Source organism: Nansenia antarctica, assembly GCF_963989245.1.
Source record: "Nansenia antarctica genome assembly, chromosome: 5".
In the NCBI taxonomy this organism is placed as follows: Eukaryota; Metazoa; Chordata; class Actinopteri; order Argentiniformes; family Microstomatidae; genus Nansenia; species Nansenia antarctica.
In genome coordinates, this window is record NC_137690.1 from 32,734,530 (window position 1) to 32,753,182 (window position 18,653).

The following is an 18,653-nucleotide window of genomic DNA, read 5'->3' on the forward strand; positions in this document are numbered from 1 at the left end:
TTTTCCTCTTGAGAAACATTACCTAAGTGTAGTTTTTAATTTGACACAGGTGTCATATTTCATTTCACACACAAGTATGTCTTTATCAAAATGCTACAGTATGTCATAGCAACAATAGTTAGGGTTAGCGTTAGCTTAGCCTATGTATTTCACATAACATCCTTTTCTTGTGGTGTGTTATGGGACATTGCCCCCATGGTAACCCCTTTTAAAGAGATAGTCCATTGTCCTATCTTATAGTGATGAAGTGTAGGGAGCTTAGTTGAGTATCATATCTGTTTGTACATTTTCTCTGTTGAAATGTGAGTGGACCTCGCAGGGCCTCATGAGGACACTGATAGAAGGTTCTCACAAATCATTCTCATGATTGCCGTACTGCTGATGACTTTATTTCTTTTTTCATTTACCAGATGAAAGCATTTCAACGAATGGAGTTGCTAAATCTATTTTTGAAACATGTGTTTTGTGTTTGGTGTAATGGACAGAATCCTTGGGGATCCGTTAAGCAAAGGGCATACAAAGGTAAACATATGCTTGACATGAACTCTCCTAACCACAGAAGAAGAAAAAAACTAAGAAAGAAAAAACCTACAACGCTTGGATTCACATAGTGAAATTGACATAGTGAAACTCTGATATTTATCTTTTAAATAAAGATATTTATTTATATTATTTTTTATCTAGATACAATGAGTGCTCTCACTTTTTTGGGAGAATATTCAACAATGAAAAGCACAACGTTTACACACAGTATTGACAATGCTCAAAATGATAACTGATAGAATACAGTATATCGCAATAATATCGCAACAGAATATAACAAGCTATCGCTTTAGATATTGTAGTCTATGTGAAGATCTCTTTTTTTCTTCTTTTTTAAACTGCATTTAAAAAATTAAAAAAACACAGTCAATATCAATGCCACCAGTGTATAGAGTTATCAAATAACCTCAATAACCTACACACTCTATCTTGTAAAGCCTATCAAAAAAAGAAATCTGTCTGTGTTCCCATCAAATATTCAGACTGCTGCTCTACCCAAATGCCACATGGACACACACATACAGTATGCCCTCACTTGGGTGTTTCCTAACACACCGTAACACCCCCCCCCCCCCCCCTACTCCCCCCTCCTCTCCTCCTCTCGGAGTTCCGTCCCACAGAGCCAGTCCCAGTGTCTGAAGTAGGGGGCGTAGTTCCCCCTGTACACCTGGTGGTGGGCGTCGTGGTGCGGCGCGCCCCCGTAGCAGGGCAGCAGTCTGTGGAGGGCCCAGGGGAGGTCGTAGCCACAGTGGTCCTCCACCGCCAGCCAGGTGTTGAGCAGGTGGAACAGGGCCTCGCTCAGGGGATGGCAGCCCACCAGAGAGGCGCTGAGCAGGGCTAGCCCCAGCAGGGACAGGAGCTCCGCTGGGCTGGCGTCTTGAGCGGTCAGCGCGAAGCTGGTCCGGTTCTGGTGGTGAGCCTGGTGTACGGTGTGGAACAGCCAGGAGACCCTGGGAAGCACGCAGGACAGGAGGCTAGGGTTACACAATCACAACGCACACGGAAACAGTGGATACGCCTCTGATACTCTGATACTCAGTACATTCAGTGCCTACAGTACATTCAAGACCAGACACAAGATGCATCTGCTCAGACTCGCCTTCCTACAAGCGTGGGTTACACTATTACACTTGTTCATTGTTCTGCTTCTCCTTTTCCTGTACAGTGTCCTTGAGTTTGAGAAAGGCACTTTTAAATACAATCTATTCTTCTTATTCTTATTCTTACACTTTTCAAATGGGATGTGTGTGTGTGTGTGTGTGTGTGTGTGTGTGTGTGTGTCATGCATTATTGTATGCGTGGAGACAACACTATCAAAGTACATACATACATACATACACGCATATATTCTATATGGACAAAAGCATGTGGACACACTTCTGGTCTGGGGCTGTCTACATGGTTTGGGCTAGGCCCCTTAGTTCCAGAGAAGGGAAATCTTAATGCTACAGCATACAATGAGATTCTAGAGAATTGTTTGCTTCCAACTTTGCAGCAACAGTTTGCAGAAGGCCCTTTCCAGTTTCAGCATGACAATGCCCTCATACACAAAGTGAGGTCCATAATGACATGGTTTGCCGAGTTTGGTCTGGGAGAACTTGACTGGCCTGCACACAGAGCTCTGACCTCAACCGCATCGAACACCTTTGGGATGAATTGGAATGCAGACTACGAGCCAGTCCTTCTCTCCCAACATCAGTGGCCGACCTCATTAATGCTCTTGTAGCTGAATGGGAGCAAATCCCTGCAACCATATTCTAAAATCTAGTAGACAGTCTTCCCAGAAGAGTGGAAGCTGTTATAGCAGCAAAGGTGGGACCAACTCCATATTAATGCCCATGGTTTTGGAATGAGAAGTTCAACAAGCACTTATGGGTCTGATGTTCGGGTGACCCAATATTTTTGTCCATATAGTGTACATAAATACATACATACGTACATACATACATACATACATAGATATATACATACATACATACATACATACATACAGTATGTACACGTACACTCTAGTGTAGGTTCATACATACATACACACATATGTACACATACACTCTAATGTAGGTTCATACATACATACATACACACATATGTACACATACACTCTAGTGTAGGTTCATACATACATACATACATACACACATATGTAAGTACACATACACTCTAGTGTAGGTTCATACATACATACATACACACATATATACACATACACTCTGGAGTAGGTTCATTGTGACTGCCAAATCCCTGAGGTGAGTAGTTGAGGTTGAACAGTCAGCACCAGAGCAGCTCTGCTATCACAGACCATGTCCACTACCACCTATGTCCCCACTACCCACTACCACCTATGTCCCCACTACCACCTATGTCCCCACTACCCACTACCCCCTATGTCCCCACTACCCACTACCCCCTATGTCCCCACTACCCACTACCCATATGTCCCCACTACCCACTACCCCCTATGTCCCCACTACCCACTACCCATATGTCCCCACTACCCACTACCACCTATGTCCCCACTACCCACTACCCATATGTCCCCACTACCCACTACCCATATGTCCCCACTACCCACTACCCATATGTCCCCACTACCCACTACCCATATGTCCCCACTACCCACTACCCATATGTCCCCACTACCCACTACCCATATGTCCCCACTACCCACTACCCATATGTCTCCACTACCCACACACACAACATCCCCTCTGCCATAACACACTTTGGCAGAGGCTGTAGATTGCATGAAACAAAAAGGAGAAGCAACTGCTTTCAACAGGCAAATAATAATTCATCAAACACTTGCACATCACCTCCCTGCCTATGGTAATGAACATCAGCTCCCTGCCTATGGTAATGAACAGGTCCTGAGATACATGATGAAGCGCATTTATGTGCTGATTTCCTGCCTTTGTAGAACAAAATATTCCCAGCTAGCATAGTAAATGGACTGCACTTATATAGCGCCTTTTTTGCTGCTCCAGAGCTGCTCCAAAGCGCTTTACAACGGCCTCTCATTCACCCATTCACACACACATTCACACACCAATGGCGGCAAGCTACCATGCAAGGCGCCGGCCGGCCCGCTCACTAGGAGCAATTTTGGGGTTCAGTGTCTTGCCCAAGGACACTTCGACATGTGGCCAGCCGGGGCACAAACCGCTGATCTGCCAACCTTGTGATCAACAGCCGCATAGACCATAACTGGAACCTTAAAGGGGCAATCTGGGATTCAAACAACAACAAAGTGGTCTCCATCAAACTGACTGACTGTACCAATCCCTGATTGGCCCTTTGAACAATGTTCTAATCTAATTGGGAAATTGGGAAATGTGCTAAAGCAAACATTGCTATAACATAATATAATGTCTCATTTAGGAACAACAATATTGTTAACATTGGCCGATGTTAACCTACAACCTCTGTTCCCACAAACATCTTTTCAAATGACTGTTTTTGAAACATGTTCCAACATTGTATATATGTTGTGATTAGGGCTGCCAAAGTTAGCGTGTCAATTCTTGCAATTAAAAACGGTCTTCCCAGTTTGACTCTTTTATGTATGATAGTTTTATTTCCGCTGAGGACGCAAATGGATTTGATTTGAGACAAGCAACACTGGAGGACACACCAACAGTCAACAACCAAGGCCTCTGATGTTTGAGGGGGTCATGGAGATAGAATACACCTCACAAATGATATAATAATAATAATAATAATAATAATAATAATAATAATAATAATAATAATAATAATAATAATAAATAACACAAATATACACTCAGCGAACACTTTATTAGGAACACTATATTTCTGGGCCCTGGACAGTCTGGACGGATTGATGGCAGCTGCTGGATTGAAAAATCAGGTGTAGTGCTGAGGCACAAATGTGTACATTTCAAGCCTGCAAACTGCGACACTTTAAATGAATGTGCAATAACACTATGTGCAATATGACAATCCTAGTCGTTTTATCTGTACAGTATAGTATAGTGGATAGTGTACATAGCCTTTATTTATGTAAACCAGCTCCTTTCCCTTCTTGTTTTTTTAGTTGTTTTTTTCTTTCCTAGCACCAGGGGAGCCACCCCTCCCAAATTTCGTTGTTTGGTACCTGTACTATAGCAATGACAATAAAGACCATTCATTCATTCATTCATTCATTCATATACTAATACTGAAGGGCCTCCCTTTGCTTGCAAAACAGCCTCAATTCTTCGTGGCATTGATTGAGGTTGGAAACATTCCTGAGATTCTGGTCCATAATGACATGATTGCATCCTGCAGATCTTTCCGGTGCACTTTCAAGATGTGACTCCTGTTCTACCACATCCTAAAGGTGTTCTATAGACCGCGTTCACGTCATCTATACACTTCAGAAAACTGCAGATGGTGTGACCGCAGTTTCTATTGAATTCAGATCTGGTGGCTGGGAAGAACACTGAAGAACACTGAACTCGTTGTCATGGTCATGAAACCAGTTTGAACCAGACAATAGAAGATGGTTACATTGTGGCCATGAAGGGATGCGCATGGCCAGCAACAATACTGACATTCAAATGATGATGGATTGGTATTAAGGGGAACAAAGTGGGCCAAGAAAACATTCCCCACACCACTACACCACCTGAATGAATGAGAAGGTTGCACCACAAACAAGGGGTTAAACTCGTTTGCAAACTATGCAGTAAAAATGTGGAACGCCCTTCCTATAATCTTAAAGGAGTGCAAAACACTGCCCACCTTCAAAACCACTCTCAAAAAACATTTACAGGAGGCTGCAATCCGTAACTGGACCCTCTAAATCAAAAATCAGATTAAAAGACCCGAACTACCCACTGTACATACTTTGTGTTTTGTCCCCCGCCCCCAACTGTGGTGTATGTCCCCACCTGTCCTACCCGCTGTACATACCTTATGTTTTGTTGTATTGTTCTTCCCATGATGGATGTATGTTTATCTTGTAGATAGTAATAGTTATTTGACTGTATTATCTTGTAGATAGTACTAGTTTTTTTGTCTGTCTTACATGTAACGATGAATTGAGAATCAAGGACCCCAATTGAAATAAGCCAGTGGCTTTCTTGGGTTTTTATCCTGTTAGTTGACCTTGTATGTAATATGTACTTTCATGTACCTACTTCTGCAAATCTTCTAATAAAGTTTTCAATCAATCAATCAAAAGGTGTACAGGTGTTCCTAATAAAGTGTCATTTACTATGCACACGAATCACCTCTTGATCTGTACACAATTATCTTATGCAAAATTATTTGTAAGTATGGTTAAGGATTTATGAATAAATTCTCTTACATTTGCAAACAAATGTCACAATAAGCAGTGACAAGACAGCACTAGAACTGTCGAATCTGCATTTGTGGATCGCGTTAAGTCTGTGGATTTGTTTTCATTTGTTATACCCTTTTACACATGAAATGATTTATCTTTTCCCCTTGAATCTGGGGGGTATTCCAAAAAAGTTCGAAAACACACCAACAGTCAACAACCGGTCATGACTCATTGATGTTTGAGATAGATTATTAGCAATATTATTGGAAATAGAGTACAACTCACAAATGTGTACCATGATCCGTAAACAAAATAACACAAATATACACTCAGCGAACACTTTATTAGGAACACTATACAAATGCTGCAGGGCCTCCCTTTGCTCTCAAAGCAGCCTCAATTCTTCGTGGCATTGACTGATGTTGGAAATATTGCTTTGCATGCATAATGACATGCAGATTTCTCAGGTGCACTTGCAAGCTGTGACTTTATTGACTGCGTTCACGCCATCTACCTGGGGAGAAGGTTTTTAATAGCAGGAATTGACACTACTTTGGCAACCCTAATCACAACATATACAGGCTACAACACTGGAGCTGGAGCATGTCTCCCGAGACATAAGCCTGGATTTTCCTTTAGCGACGTTTTTGGAACACCCCCCTCTGATGAATCCCAACAAACCATGTAATACTCCGTTTGTTTCAACCGTTTCACAACTACAGTAGTTGGATATGGATGTGGACCTAGTTGTCACTACAATGTTCTGGACGTTTACTGAACGTTTCCTCAAAGTTTCTAGAAGTAGGCTACCACAAAGTAACACATTTAATTAATAAAAGTAATTACCGGTGCATGAAATAATGCCATATAAAGAACAGAGTGTCGAACAAAAGTAAGCATGCGACCACTTCCAGACAGAGTCGCGCGCACGGCGGGGCCAGCTCGGGACACGCCGGGGTCCGCAGGCGCTGCAGCAGCGCGGTGGCGGGCAGGATACATGTCATGTATCTGAACAGTATCCTCCAGAAGCAGTCAACCCATCGCCGCAAGCACTGTGGTTCAGAGCTCCCCGAGATCCTGTACAGATCAATCCGAGTCCAGAAGCATGCCAGCACATCAAGTAGTAGAAAAGGTGTGCACATCAGGAGGTGGGTGAGCAAAGCGAAGACTGCAGGCAGGTAAGGTGACAGGAGGAACTCCTCTCGTCCCCGCAGATGATCCCAGAGTGTCTGTAAGAATAGTCCATCAGGGTTTCCATGGGGTTTAAAAGTGACATTCATCCCATCAGCGTCAATGGCGGCTTCCTTGCATTTCACCAATTTGTATTTTGCATTTAACAGCGTTAGTCTACTGTGATCTTCGTCCAATTTCCACTCCACCTTCTTCTATTTCTCCCTGAGCATCTCAGACCCCCACACCCTCAAATACTCGATGTCTTCCGATGAGAAGAGAATGCTGTCTGACGTCTGGTGGGAGGATACTGTGAATCACCAAAAGTGAAAGTTGGACATGGCTAAAGGCTGTTTCTCATAAATCACGGGGGTCCTGAGTGAATACAGTACTCTTTTCTTCTGTGATTACTTTAAAGGAGCAATCCGACTCATTTAAATGAACCATACGCAGCCATTGATTCTTGAAGAAGAATAACTGCCTTACCCCCATCAGAACCCAACATTTAATATTGTTTTGCTGCATTGTTTGTGAACAAACAACAATTGTTTGTGAATAATGCAAATGAAAACAAACACCGTATAGCTTCAAAACATGGTCCACACTATAATGTATATCTCATGTATATAATGTATATCTCATGTATATAATGTATATCTCAGGGTCTGTATATAATATATGTATATGTATATAATGTATATATATATATGTATATAATGTTATCATCCAATGTTATCATCCATAACTCTGTCTAAGAAATTGAGATTTCTCCAGCTCCATCCCTCAGCTGTTTACCCAAAAAAGTGACAGGGAGACCGCTTTGTTGGTGTTTAAATTACAGATTGCACCTTTACACAAGTGTCTACAACTAACATCAACATCAAATCAGATAATAATCTTCCAATTTTGTTCCATAAAATTCTAAACAAAGCCAAAAGATTGTGTCTTTCTCTTGGGTCTTTCATTTAGGGTCCGGTAGTTGGGCATAATGCTCTATTTGTTTGTTCTGTCAGTACAGGTGTATGATCTGAAATACATATATATGACAGAGTCATTATCGTATGCCTGCACTTCACTGAATTAGCCTGCAGGACATTCTACACCCTGTCTGGAATTGTAGGGGCTTTCTAGCCAAGGGAGGACATGATAGCAATGCTTGAGTGAGCACGTTTAAGCACCTTTTCACCACGAGTGAGCACCTTAGTTCGCTACCAGGGGGTGAGCTGACAGTATAACTGACTCACACTGTAGTTTAGATTATAGGTTGACATAACAACTGCAGTCGATGTACCTGTTGCATCAGCAATCTGTCATGTATGGCTTCAACTTGTCAGTGTCTAATTATTACATACAGTACTGGCTCATGAATACATGTCTCCTCAAGAACACATGCTATTAATTCCTGCATATCGAAACCAGGACTAAACATGTTAACGTTTGAAGACTGCTCACCCCTTGACAGATGTCATGGAGCAACATTTAAAGTTGGCAAAGAATACTAATACTAACTATTTAAATAAACAACACTCTTGAACTCCTCATCAAAGAAAAAAACTCACTTTATTGTATAAATGTGGAATGCTCATTCACAATTGAAGTGAGAGTGCAAAAATAGTTCCCTTCAAGTCATTATCAGTCAGTCAACCTGAGCCAAGGCTAATAGAAACAGTCTATACAGGTAGTCACTCACAGGCTTGACACGGAGCGCACTCAGCCACAATCAACCAGGTGACATTGAGAGAACAGTTTCACAGATACACAACACAAGCATTAAGTGCTTCTAACCAAATGGAAGTTTGATAAAAGCAATAACAAAGTTACATGGATTGCAGCCTGACTTGAGTCTCCCAACATTGAGGGCTCCAGTGAGAAACGAGGCATAAAAAATAAAATAAAAAAGTTTCATTACAGCCCCTGAAATTACGCTATTAAATCTGTTATCAAATCCTTCAAACGTGAATGAAAAAAACCGACTTGAATACATGGGAATAACACAGCAACTATGTTCTGCTTTTCTTCATGTCAGAGAGAAAACTGCAGCTAAACCATGTTCTGTATGGGAAAAACAACAAACTAAGTATGATTGATTGTATTGATTACATTTCAAACATAAAACCTATCCAATTAATTACAAAAAAAAAACTTTGGTCGATTCTTTCAGATGTGTTTCTTCGATGAGAATTTGTGAGACTTTGTTTGGTCCTTGATTGCATACTGTATAGGCTAGTTTGGTAAACAGATTTTCCCCAGGAACAGGGATTAACCGATTCCCGTCAGTTCCCAGAAAACGTTGACGCACACAACTATGCATACTTTCACAATGATTCATTAGACCATCTTTTTTTAATCTTCCCAAAACGAGACATGAAACAGATGAGACAACGTTGTGTTACCCAACTGGGCAGTCCTATAATTGTTATCTATTGTTCAGTGCAATTCTTTCCACATTGTTAAACATACACTTGCCGAACACTTTATTAGGAACACTGGTACACCTTCTCATTCATTCAGGTGGTGTAATGGTGTGGGGAATGTTTTCTTGGCACACTTTGGGCCTGTTAATAACAATGAATCATCACTTGAATGCCACAGCCTATTTGAGTATTGTTGCTGACCATGTGCATCCCTTCATGGCCACAATGAACCCATCTTCTATTGGCTACTTCCAGCATGATAATGCACCGTGTCACAAAGCAAAAGTCGTCTCAAACTGGTTTCATGAACATGACTATGAGTTCAGTGTTCTTCAGTGGCCTTCCCAGTCACCGGATCTGAATCCAATAGAACACCTTTGGGATGTGGTAGAACAGGAGATTCCCAGCTTGAAAGTGCACCTGAAAAATTGGAGGAATCAGGAATTGCGTGATGCAATCACAGACCAGAATCTCAAAGGAATGTTTCCAACAACTTGTGGAATCAATGCCACAGAGAATTGAGTCTGTTATGAGAGGGGGGAAAGGGAGGCCCTACCCAGTATTAGTATAGTGTTCCTAATAAAGTGTTCGGTAAATGGGAGGCAAAGCACCAGACAGACAAACAGTTGAAAGAGAAAGTGTGGGGCATGACGTAGCTGTTGGAGTGTGGCTTCTAAGGAGATGGTTACTGAACCCTTCCTCTGTTCCCTTCTACTACAGACAGAGAGCTAGTTGTTCTGCCTCGTTCCCTCAGGCAATGTTTCTACTCAAGGACTGGAGTTCTGTCTGGACCACCTCGAAAAGACGCTCAACAGTGCTCACTCTTATCACGTAGGACCCATCTCCTCAAAGTGGTCTTCACCCTTATTTAGGAACAATAATTTAATAATAAAAAACATGTCGGACATTGTTGTGTTCAACTGGACAACAAAAGAAAGATCTGCGAGATTGCAGCATTGATCCGTTCAGCTACGACCTTCACTTTTCTTTTTGTAAAAATAATCTTTTAAACATCGGTGCTAGCCGTGGGGTCCCAGACTCTATGCAATGCCGGGGTGATGTGAGGAGAAGCCTGCAGATCAAGACTATGTGAATGCTGATTCTCTGAGTTTAAAAAGGGTGTGGGGGGGGGAATCTGTCCATTTTGAAATATTTCAAGAGAGCGATCTGTATGAAGAAACATGGGTTATCGCCACAACTTGGTAAAAACCATTAACAACTGTCCCACCGTACACATCTGTTGTAAGCTCGTGTGCTACGTAAGCAGAAATCCAAATCAATCGAAAGAAACACATAAGTGCTACAAAACCGGTTTACAAATTGAGCAAAAAAAACATACAGCGAAACAAACCTTGCATAAGTGCAACGACACGTACATTGTCCATGGTTGAAAAAAACACAAAAAAAAACAACATAGACAATTAAATTGTTCAGCCTACAGAAACCACACTTGCAACAGATACATTCATCTCTTAAGTTAAGTTACCTCACATTCATATCTCTTTACAGCCTCACAACCCAGGCCTGGGACCGCTCCGGCCCTGGGGATTGGTCGAGGGGGTAAGGGGGGGGGGGGGGGGGGGTCTGGGGGGTCTACTCTCTCCTCATTTAGTCCATGTCCAGGATCTGTTCTGCCAGGATGTCCATGGCAGCGGAGGCCTTGGAGGAGCCCGGCCCGGAGTCTACAACATCTGGGGGATCTCACTGCCGAAATAGATCTTGCTGTTGGTCGCGATGGCCTTGAACTTCATCAGCTGCAGGTACTCTGGTGTCAGCTTCAGCTGGAGAGAGAGAGAGAGAGAGAGATGAGAGAGAGAGAGATGAGAGAGAGAGAGAGAGAGAGAGAGAGAGAGAGAGAGAGAGAGAGAGAGAGAGAGAGAGAGAGAGAGAGAGAGAGAGAGAGAGAGAAAGAGAGAGAGAGAGAGAGAGAGAGAGAGAGAAAGAGAGAGAGAGGAGAGAGAGGAGAGAGAGAGAGAGAGAGGAGAGAGAGAAGAGAGAGAGAGGAGAGAGGAGAGAGAGGAGAGAGTGAGGAGAGAGAGAGAGGAGAGAGAGGTCAACCACGGACACCCCCGAGTCCGACTCCTCTAGCGGAATGGATTACATTTACATTATTGTCATTTAGCAGACGCCTTATTCCAAAGCACTTACAATCAATACATTTGACTAAGCAAGTGAATCAGCAATCCACCAGTCGTAGCAGGGAAGAGTAATCTAGCTCAGTGCCCGCGGCCATTGGCAGTCTCCGTGATAGAAGACTTTTTACATTTTATTTTTGTATAGACACTGGAGAAACAGTGAAACAGTACAGGGAGGGCAGTAGAAGTCTTGGGGGGGGACAGTAAAGGGGAAAAACGGGAAAAACGGGCGTCTCAGGAGACACAGTGGTGGGGTAGTAGATATGCTGAGTGGATGCCACTGGGTTGCAGCTTCGGGGCCGTGTCTCTCTCTGTGTTTCTCACCTTGTTGGCTTCTGCAATTCTCTGAGCCGTGTAGAACTCCTGCGTCGGCCCTGGCCTTCATTTTGGCCAGGAAAGCGCTGTCTGGAAGAGAGCAGAGGTCAGAGGTCACGGCATGAGCAGGGTAATGAAGCGTGGAAAGCACGGAGAAGCATGGAGAAAATAAACAAACATGGGGAAAAAAACAGGCTTAGGGAAATACCACGACGGTCTTCTGAGACGGAAACAGTCGCTGAAGAGAAAGAGGAGGGGGGGGGGGGGGGGGGGGGGGTTGGGGGATTGGGATTGGCTCCTCTAAAACAGTACTCCACTTCAGAAGAGACTCAACACACAAAGTTCTCAAGTGGGGGCTGCTTTATTGGACAATGACCCAAGGGTGGCGACGCAAGAATGTAAGAAAGACCGGACTGAATGATTACGATACAAACCCGCAAGAGCAAAACCATCTGGGAACAAATGGACCTTGTTGTAAAACACACTGAATCAAAGTGTAGTTGTCATATATGCACAGCCTTATTAGGGGGGTTTTCCCCATTATTATTATTTTACAGGAACACACGTACACGGCTGTGGCCAGCAGGAGGTAGAGACACCGTCTAATGATCACACGGTTGGCAGATCAGCGGTTCGAGCCCCGGCTGGCCACATGTAGAAGTGTCCTTGGGCAAGACACTGAACCCCAAAATTGCTCCCGGTGAGCGGGGCCAGCGCCTTGCATGGCAGCTTGCCGCCATTGGTGTGTGAATGTGTGTGTGAATGTGTGAATGTAGAGGCCGTTGTAATGCGCTTTGGAGCAGCAAAAAAAGGCGCTACAGAAGTGCAGTCCATTTACCATTTTACCATTTACACACCTTCGATTTCAGAAATCCGTTTTTCCGTCTCCTTCTCCATGACCTTCTGAGAGAACTTGATCTCCGCCACCTGGGCCACCTTCTCAGCCTCTGCAGGTCAAACAGACAGGGGGGACGACGACGACACACCTTAAGAACCTCAACGTCTCTGTTACAGCTGGGCAGATAACCATCGGCAGAGAAATACCAGCTACCGCCGACTATAGAACCTTCACAACCTGTCTGAGCTTGTCTTCTTAACGATGCCTTTCCCTGTGTTTCTGTCCTTGTATGGTGCTGGGGGAGGGGGTCTCACTCACCTATGATGGCTCTCTTCCTCTCCGTCTCCGCCTCCTTCTCTACGACCTTCTGAGTCTGAGCCGAGATCAGCAGCTTCGTCTTCTCACTCTCCCTACGCACACACACGCGCGCACGCACGCGCACGCACACACACACACACACACACACACACACACACACACACACACACACACACACACACACACACACCCCTTTCATTAATCTCACAGAGAAAACAGTGGATGTCCCATCATTCACTAAATCAGATAACTGGCATGACAAATGCTACCACTCCATCACTACACCCCCCCCCCCCCGCCCCCCCTATACAAACACACACACACACACACAGAGAGACAAGAAACAGCAGAGGTGTTGGCCGGAGGACTTGGAACGGATCCACGCGGAGAAAGAACATAAATACACCTGTGAGCTCAGGGAGTCGGGGGGGACCGTGGTTGAGTAAACCCAGTCTGGCCACGGCCAACACTCACATCAGCTCGTAGTTCCTGCGGATGCTCTCAGGGATGTTGGGCTTTGTGACGCGCACCGCCTACGGACCACAGATCACCCACCACAACGGTGAGAGAGAGAGAGAGAGAGAGAGAGAGAGAGAGAGAGAGAGAGAGAGAGAGGAAGAGAGAGAGAGACAGAGAGAGAGGGAGAGGAAAGAGAGAGAGGGGGGGGGAGATTGAGAGAGAGAGAGAGGGGGGGAGAGAGAGAGAAAGAGAGAGAGGGAGAGAGGAAAGAGATTAAGAGAGAGAGAGAGAGAGAGAGAGAGAGAGAGAGGGGGGGGGGAGAGAGGAAAGAGAGAGATTGAGGGAGAGAGATTGAGAAAGAGAGGGGAAAGAGATAGGGAGAGAGGAAAGAGAGAGGGAGAGGGGAAAGAGAGAGGGAGAGAGGAAAGAGAGAGAGAGAGAGAGAGGAAAGAGAGAGGGACAGAGGAAAGAGAGAGATGGGCTGTTATACACCAATTGCCTTCTTCTGTGTGAAACGACATTGTGGGGAAAACTAATGAGAAACATGTTCATCCCCGGGAAGTTGTGTAATAACAACTGTTCAGAGCCTCTGAGCTGTAATATTATGAGTTCCTGCCCTGGCCTGGCAAGACCCCAGCTTTGTTATTGCAATCCCTTCAAGGGGATATCAACTGGGAGGAATGATGGGGGAGTGGGTGAGGAAGGAGGAGAACTATTCTCTTTCTCTCCTCCTTCTCTCCCTTTAAGTATTTGCCAATCAGCGCCTTCGTTTGCCAGCTCTTACGAAACGGATCTGTTGATTGTCTACCGCTTAGTTTCAGCTTACCCTCACGCCACCCGTAGGCAGCCGGGCATTAACCACTACAGGATGGGACCTCCCCAAAAACAACACAGTCCTCTACTTCAACCATCACCCCCCTCTTGTGGTTGACGTAGTGGCAACGCCTAACCCACACAGGGTTCCCACACCTTCTGAAACATCACATTCAAGCACCTTTCAAGGACTTTCACTTAAAAATAAAAAATAAAAAAAAGAGAGAGAGAGAGGGGAATTCAAGCACTTTCACTTTTTCACCCATGTCTCACTTTTAAGACCTTGATTTTTTTTTCTTCTCAAATTCACAAACTTTCAAGAATTTCAAGGACCCGTGGGAACCCTGCCCACCTGTATGATGAGACCAGGGGCCATGTTGGTCAGGTCATCCTGCAGCGTCAGCTTCAGATTCTCATCGATCTGGTCTGCAGGGAACCAAGACAGACACACACACACACACACACACACACACACACAGACATACACACACACACACACACAGAGAGAGAGAGAGAGAGAGGATTGAGAGAACAACAAAAGAGCAGAAGGAAGATAAGACTTGTGGAGACACGGGGGGTGGTGGAATCCACACTCCAGATCTGTGGCGCATAACTCATTGTCGTGTAACATCTTGACTGAATCGATGCCGATGGGGAAACGTGGTGTGCGATGGTTTCGCAGTTACACAGGGTGCATCTCGAGGAAGAGGTCCCCCCACACCGCTGTAGGGCGAGGTATAAACCCGGACACGGAAGAAAGTCTCTCTTACCGAACAGGCCGATGTAGACCTCCTGCAGGGAGTGCACGCTGCAGAACTGGTTGAGCTCGTGATGAACCTTGTTGAAGATCAGGGCCTTGTCGTAGTCGGCTGTGAAGTTCTTGACGATGTCGAACACTGCGGAGGAGAGGGAGAGTCGAGAAAGTTGGAGTTCATCTGCAGCCGCAAAGCACCCTTCAATATGATTAAGCAGAGGAGAGGCGGCTCCTGTGTTTTAATGGCCGACACCAGATGTGTTTTTAGTAGCTAGCCTGCGCAGAGACAGACTGACTCATGTTACCTGGCTGATTGTTGGATTAGTGTGCTTGTGAAGCAGCGGGGGCAGATGGGCCCTGTTATGTTGTTTATGACCACAGCTATGTTCCTAAGAAAGAACATTCCACAACCTGTCGTTCGTTCCGGTTCAATCGATCAGGCAATGGACCTATCGCTAAGCCACGCCTCGAAATAGAAATTGTCCAATCACAGCAAAAGTCACGACAGGCAGAAAACTCGGACAAACAACTCGCTAATATCTGATGGTGAAAAGCTTCTAGGCAAAATATTTTTGTCATCTTTAAAAAACATGTCTATCACTTGCTGTGGTAAATCAGAAATCAGAAATGTGCCAACTCCCGCCATTGTAAGTCATTGAATGTCATTCAGTCACAGTCAGTCAGTCACTGTCAGTGAAGCGCTGTTTGTTTGTCTGAGTTTTCAAAGGGGGCGGGGCTTAGCGATAGGCCCATAGGCTATTGACAGACAATCGTATAGTACATTTTGTGACTGGTACTGTACACACATGGTGTAGTACATATCTGTACTATATCGCCTTTTGTAGGATATTGCATTTCATCTCATTGTAACCTGCACAGCATTTTTGCACTACTGTTCTACTGCAGTACGACTGGTCCCGCTGTAGTACAACTACCATCACTCTAACTAACACCTTATTCTACTTTCTTTTTTTTATGAATTACCTTACTTTATTCTATTATTGACTTTGTATTCTGCTGCAAAGCCAATGTCGAAGAACCTCAGGCTAAGAACTTGACTCTCCTGCCAGCATCCAGTTGATATAATCTCCAACTGTGACCAGGGGCTAAGCAGCTCTCCAGGAGCACATCCAAGTCTAGACGTCATCCCGCATCACCACAAAGCCTACAGTCATCACACAGTAGCCTGATGTTAGGCCTCGTTTAGTGGATGAGTTTACCTGCTGAGGGGACGAGGTAGTTCACAACTTCTATCCGGTCAAAGTAAATCATAACGCCACCACTGAGGAAAGAGAAGAGCATTTAAAGCACTTTTAGACATTTATTGTGAGGACAGCCTCAACAAAGTTTAAACAAAGGTTAAAATGGTTAAAGTGTGAGGGTTAGGGTTAGGGTTAGGGTTCAAGTTAGGGATGGGTGTGAGGGTTATGGTTAGGGTTAAAGTTAGGGATATGTGTGAGGGTTATGGTTAGGGTTTAGGCAGGGCTCGACATTAACGCCGTTTTACTTGTCCGGAGCAAGTAAAACTTTCGCCGGGTTTGTTTGCGCGAGCACGACGACGCTGCTAGATCCTGGATATTTTGACCTGTGTGCAGGAAGAACAACAGACGGCGCAGGCGCCAGACTAGACTAGATGATCGTGAGTGAAGATATTATCAAAGCGTACGGGTGATCGACAGGCGCGTACGCTTTGATAATATCTTCACTCACGATCATCTAGTCTAGTCTCGCGCCTGCGCCGGCGAAGGTTTTGCTTGCCCGGACAAGTAAAACGGCGTTAATGTCGAGCCCTGGTTTAGGGATAGGTGAGGGTTATGGTTAGGGTTCAAGTTAGAGATGGGTGTGAGGGTTATGGTTAGGGCTTAGGGTTTAGGGTATGTAGAGTCGTCCCAATGATCCAACTTAGCCTCTACCAATCCCAAACGCCACATCTGATCGTAGGGGGGAACAAAAAGGGGACTGCACAGAATCTCAACCGGAACACGAGGAACCAACCTGGTGCCACACGGTACGTTCTTCACCTCATCTGTCTGCAGAGTCGTCTACGAGACAAAGGGAGCCAGTTAAACACTCGTCTATAGATTATTCCGTTTATAGAAAAGTGTTATTGTTCAATTGTGTTTCCTTCCTCAGGCCAGGCTCACCTGCACGGACTTGAAGTTGGTGATGAAGGGAAGCATGAGATGGAAGCCTGGGTTACTGGTGGCGGACAGGAGGGCTCCTCCCCTGTAGGAACACACACACACACACACGCACACACACGCACACACACACACACACACACAATGCGCGCACACGCGCACACACACACACACACACACACACACACACAAGCACACAGCACAACATGCAAATGGTGTGAAATTGGCCTGTTCAGACCAACTAATCTTAATTTCCAACAGTTTATTCCTGGATGACATCAAATGGGCATGCATAAGCTACGTTATGTTATGCCCTCAGAAACCCAAACTAATATCAATGCAGAAAAAAACAGACAGTCACGTGAAAATAGAAAAACACTGGCCGAACACTGACCTGTAGTAAACTCCAGTGTGCCCCTCCTCAATCTTGTGTACGGAGGAGAAAAGAGCAGCACCTCCAATCGCTATAATGATCGAGGCAATAGCCCCCAACTGTGCCATCCTGTCAACGGGAGGACGACCGATGAACTCATCACGAATTGACAAACAATGAAACAGACAACATTCATTGGACACAGCTGTGTCACTCTGAAACAAAAACCCTTCATTGAACAGCAACACAGGCGTTCATAAAGGTCGCCTCGGATGATCCGAGTTCACCTTGGGCAGTGCGAACTGTGGACACTGTGGATCCTCTACTTTCCTAGTACGAGGATTGCTCTGATAGACCTGCATATATCATTAACTACAGTTACCTGGTTACAACCACGAGCTAACCCCAACCCAGAGCACCAGCCGGGACTGACCTTGTCACTTCATAAGAGGATTGTCCCCAACGCGTAAAAGTAACGTGTCCAAGCCTCCTCACATGCTGTCACTCGGACACACACAGCCACTACCACCACTGTCACCCACAGCGGCCCTACTAGTAGAACACTGATCACCATGAACACTGAGGCCAGCCTTGCTGGGTACGGGAGTGTCCTACACATAAGGAGTGGTGCGACCTGTCTCTGTAGAGAGCTGTCACCTGGAGCACAGTGACATCAAGTCCACTTCTGCCGTTTCTCTCTACAAGGAGGTCGTTGGACCTTGCGCTTTTGCGTTAGGGTCCATTTTCAGTTTCAATTGGACAGTGAACAAAGCTAGCTAGACACAGCCTTCTAGAAGACAACACACAGCGGGTGGTGAGGGTTAGCTAACTGTAGCTTAGTCAGGGAGAAGGGTGACAGACGGAGTTAGCATGCTGCTAAGCTAACACTAGTCTATGGTCGACTTCACACACATGTAGAGAGCGAGGAGCACTGCTAACGTTGGCAGCAACATATGTCACTCACATCGTCATTGTAGATACTTGATACTTCGTTAAAAAACCATGTGACCAAACCAAAAGCTGCCGTGCTATTACCTGTATTTTCAATCGAGATGCCTCCTGCACGGACAAAAATAATATGCACCTGCTA

The 18,653-nt window shown here is 44.9% G+C and overlaps 2 protein-coding genes across 2 annotated transcripts in view; both read right to left on the minus strand.

Annotated features, from left to right (window-relative positions):
- Positions 1–1,120: 1,120 nt before the first annotated feature.
- ch25hl3 (cholesterol 25-hydroxylase like 3) lies at positions 1,121–7,113 on the minus strand (the record flags this gene model as incomplete). The annotated part of the gene is made up of 2 exons (XM_080531563.1): positions 1,121–1,493; positions 6,680–7,113. The coding sequence occupies 2 exons, from the start codon at positions 7,111–7,113 to the stop codon at positions 1,121–1,123; spliced, it is 807 nt and encodes a 268-aa protein (XP_080387689.1).
- A 1,454-nt stretch (positions 7,114–8,567) lies between these two features.
- erlin2 (ER lipid raft associated 2) overlaps positions 8,568–18,653 on the minus strand; it is a 10,098-nt gene continuing 12 nt past the window's right edge. The window contains 14 exon segments of the mRNA XM_080532125.1: positions 8,568–11,105; positions 11,108–11,198; positions 11,877–11,915; positions 11,917–11,957; positions 12,725–12,814; positions 13,024–13,115; positions 13,498–13,556; positions 14,648–14,721; positions 15,066–15,191; positions 16,270–16,331; positions 17,045–17,091; positions 17,194–17,275; positions 17,585–17,692; positions 18,599–18,653. The exon segment at positions 18,599–18,653 is cut by the window's right edge and continues 12 nt beyond it. Coding sequence (XP_080388251.1) covers positions 11,026–11,105; positions 11,108–11,198; positions 11,877–11,915; positions 11,917–11,957; positions 12,725–12,814; positions 13,024–13,115; positions 13,498–13,556; positions 14,648–14,721; positions 15,066–15,191; positions 16,270–16,331; positions 17,045–17,091; positions 17,194–17,275; positions 17,585–17,691 — 990 coding nt within the window. The 5' untranslated portion in view covers position 17,692; positions 18,599–18,653 and the 3' untranslated portion in view covers positions 8,568–11,025.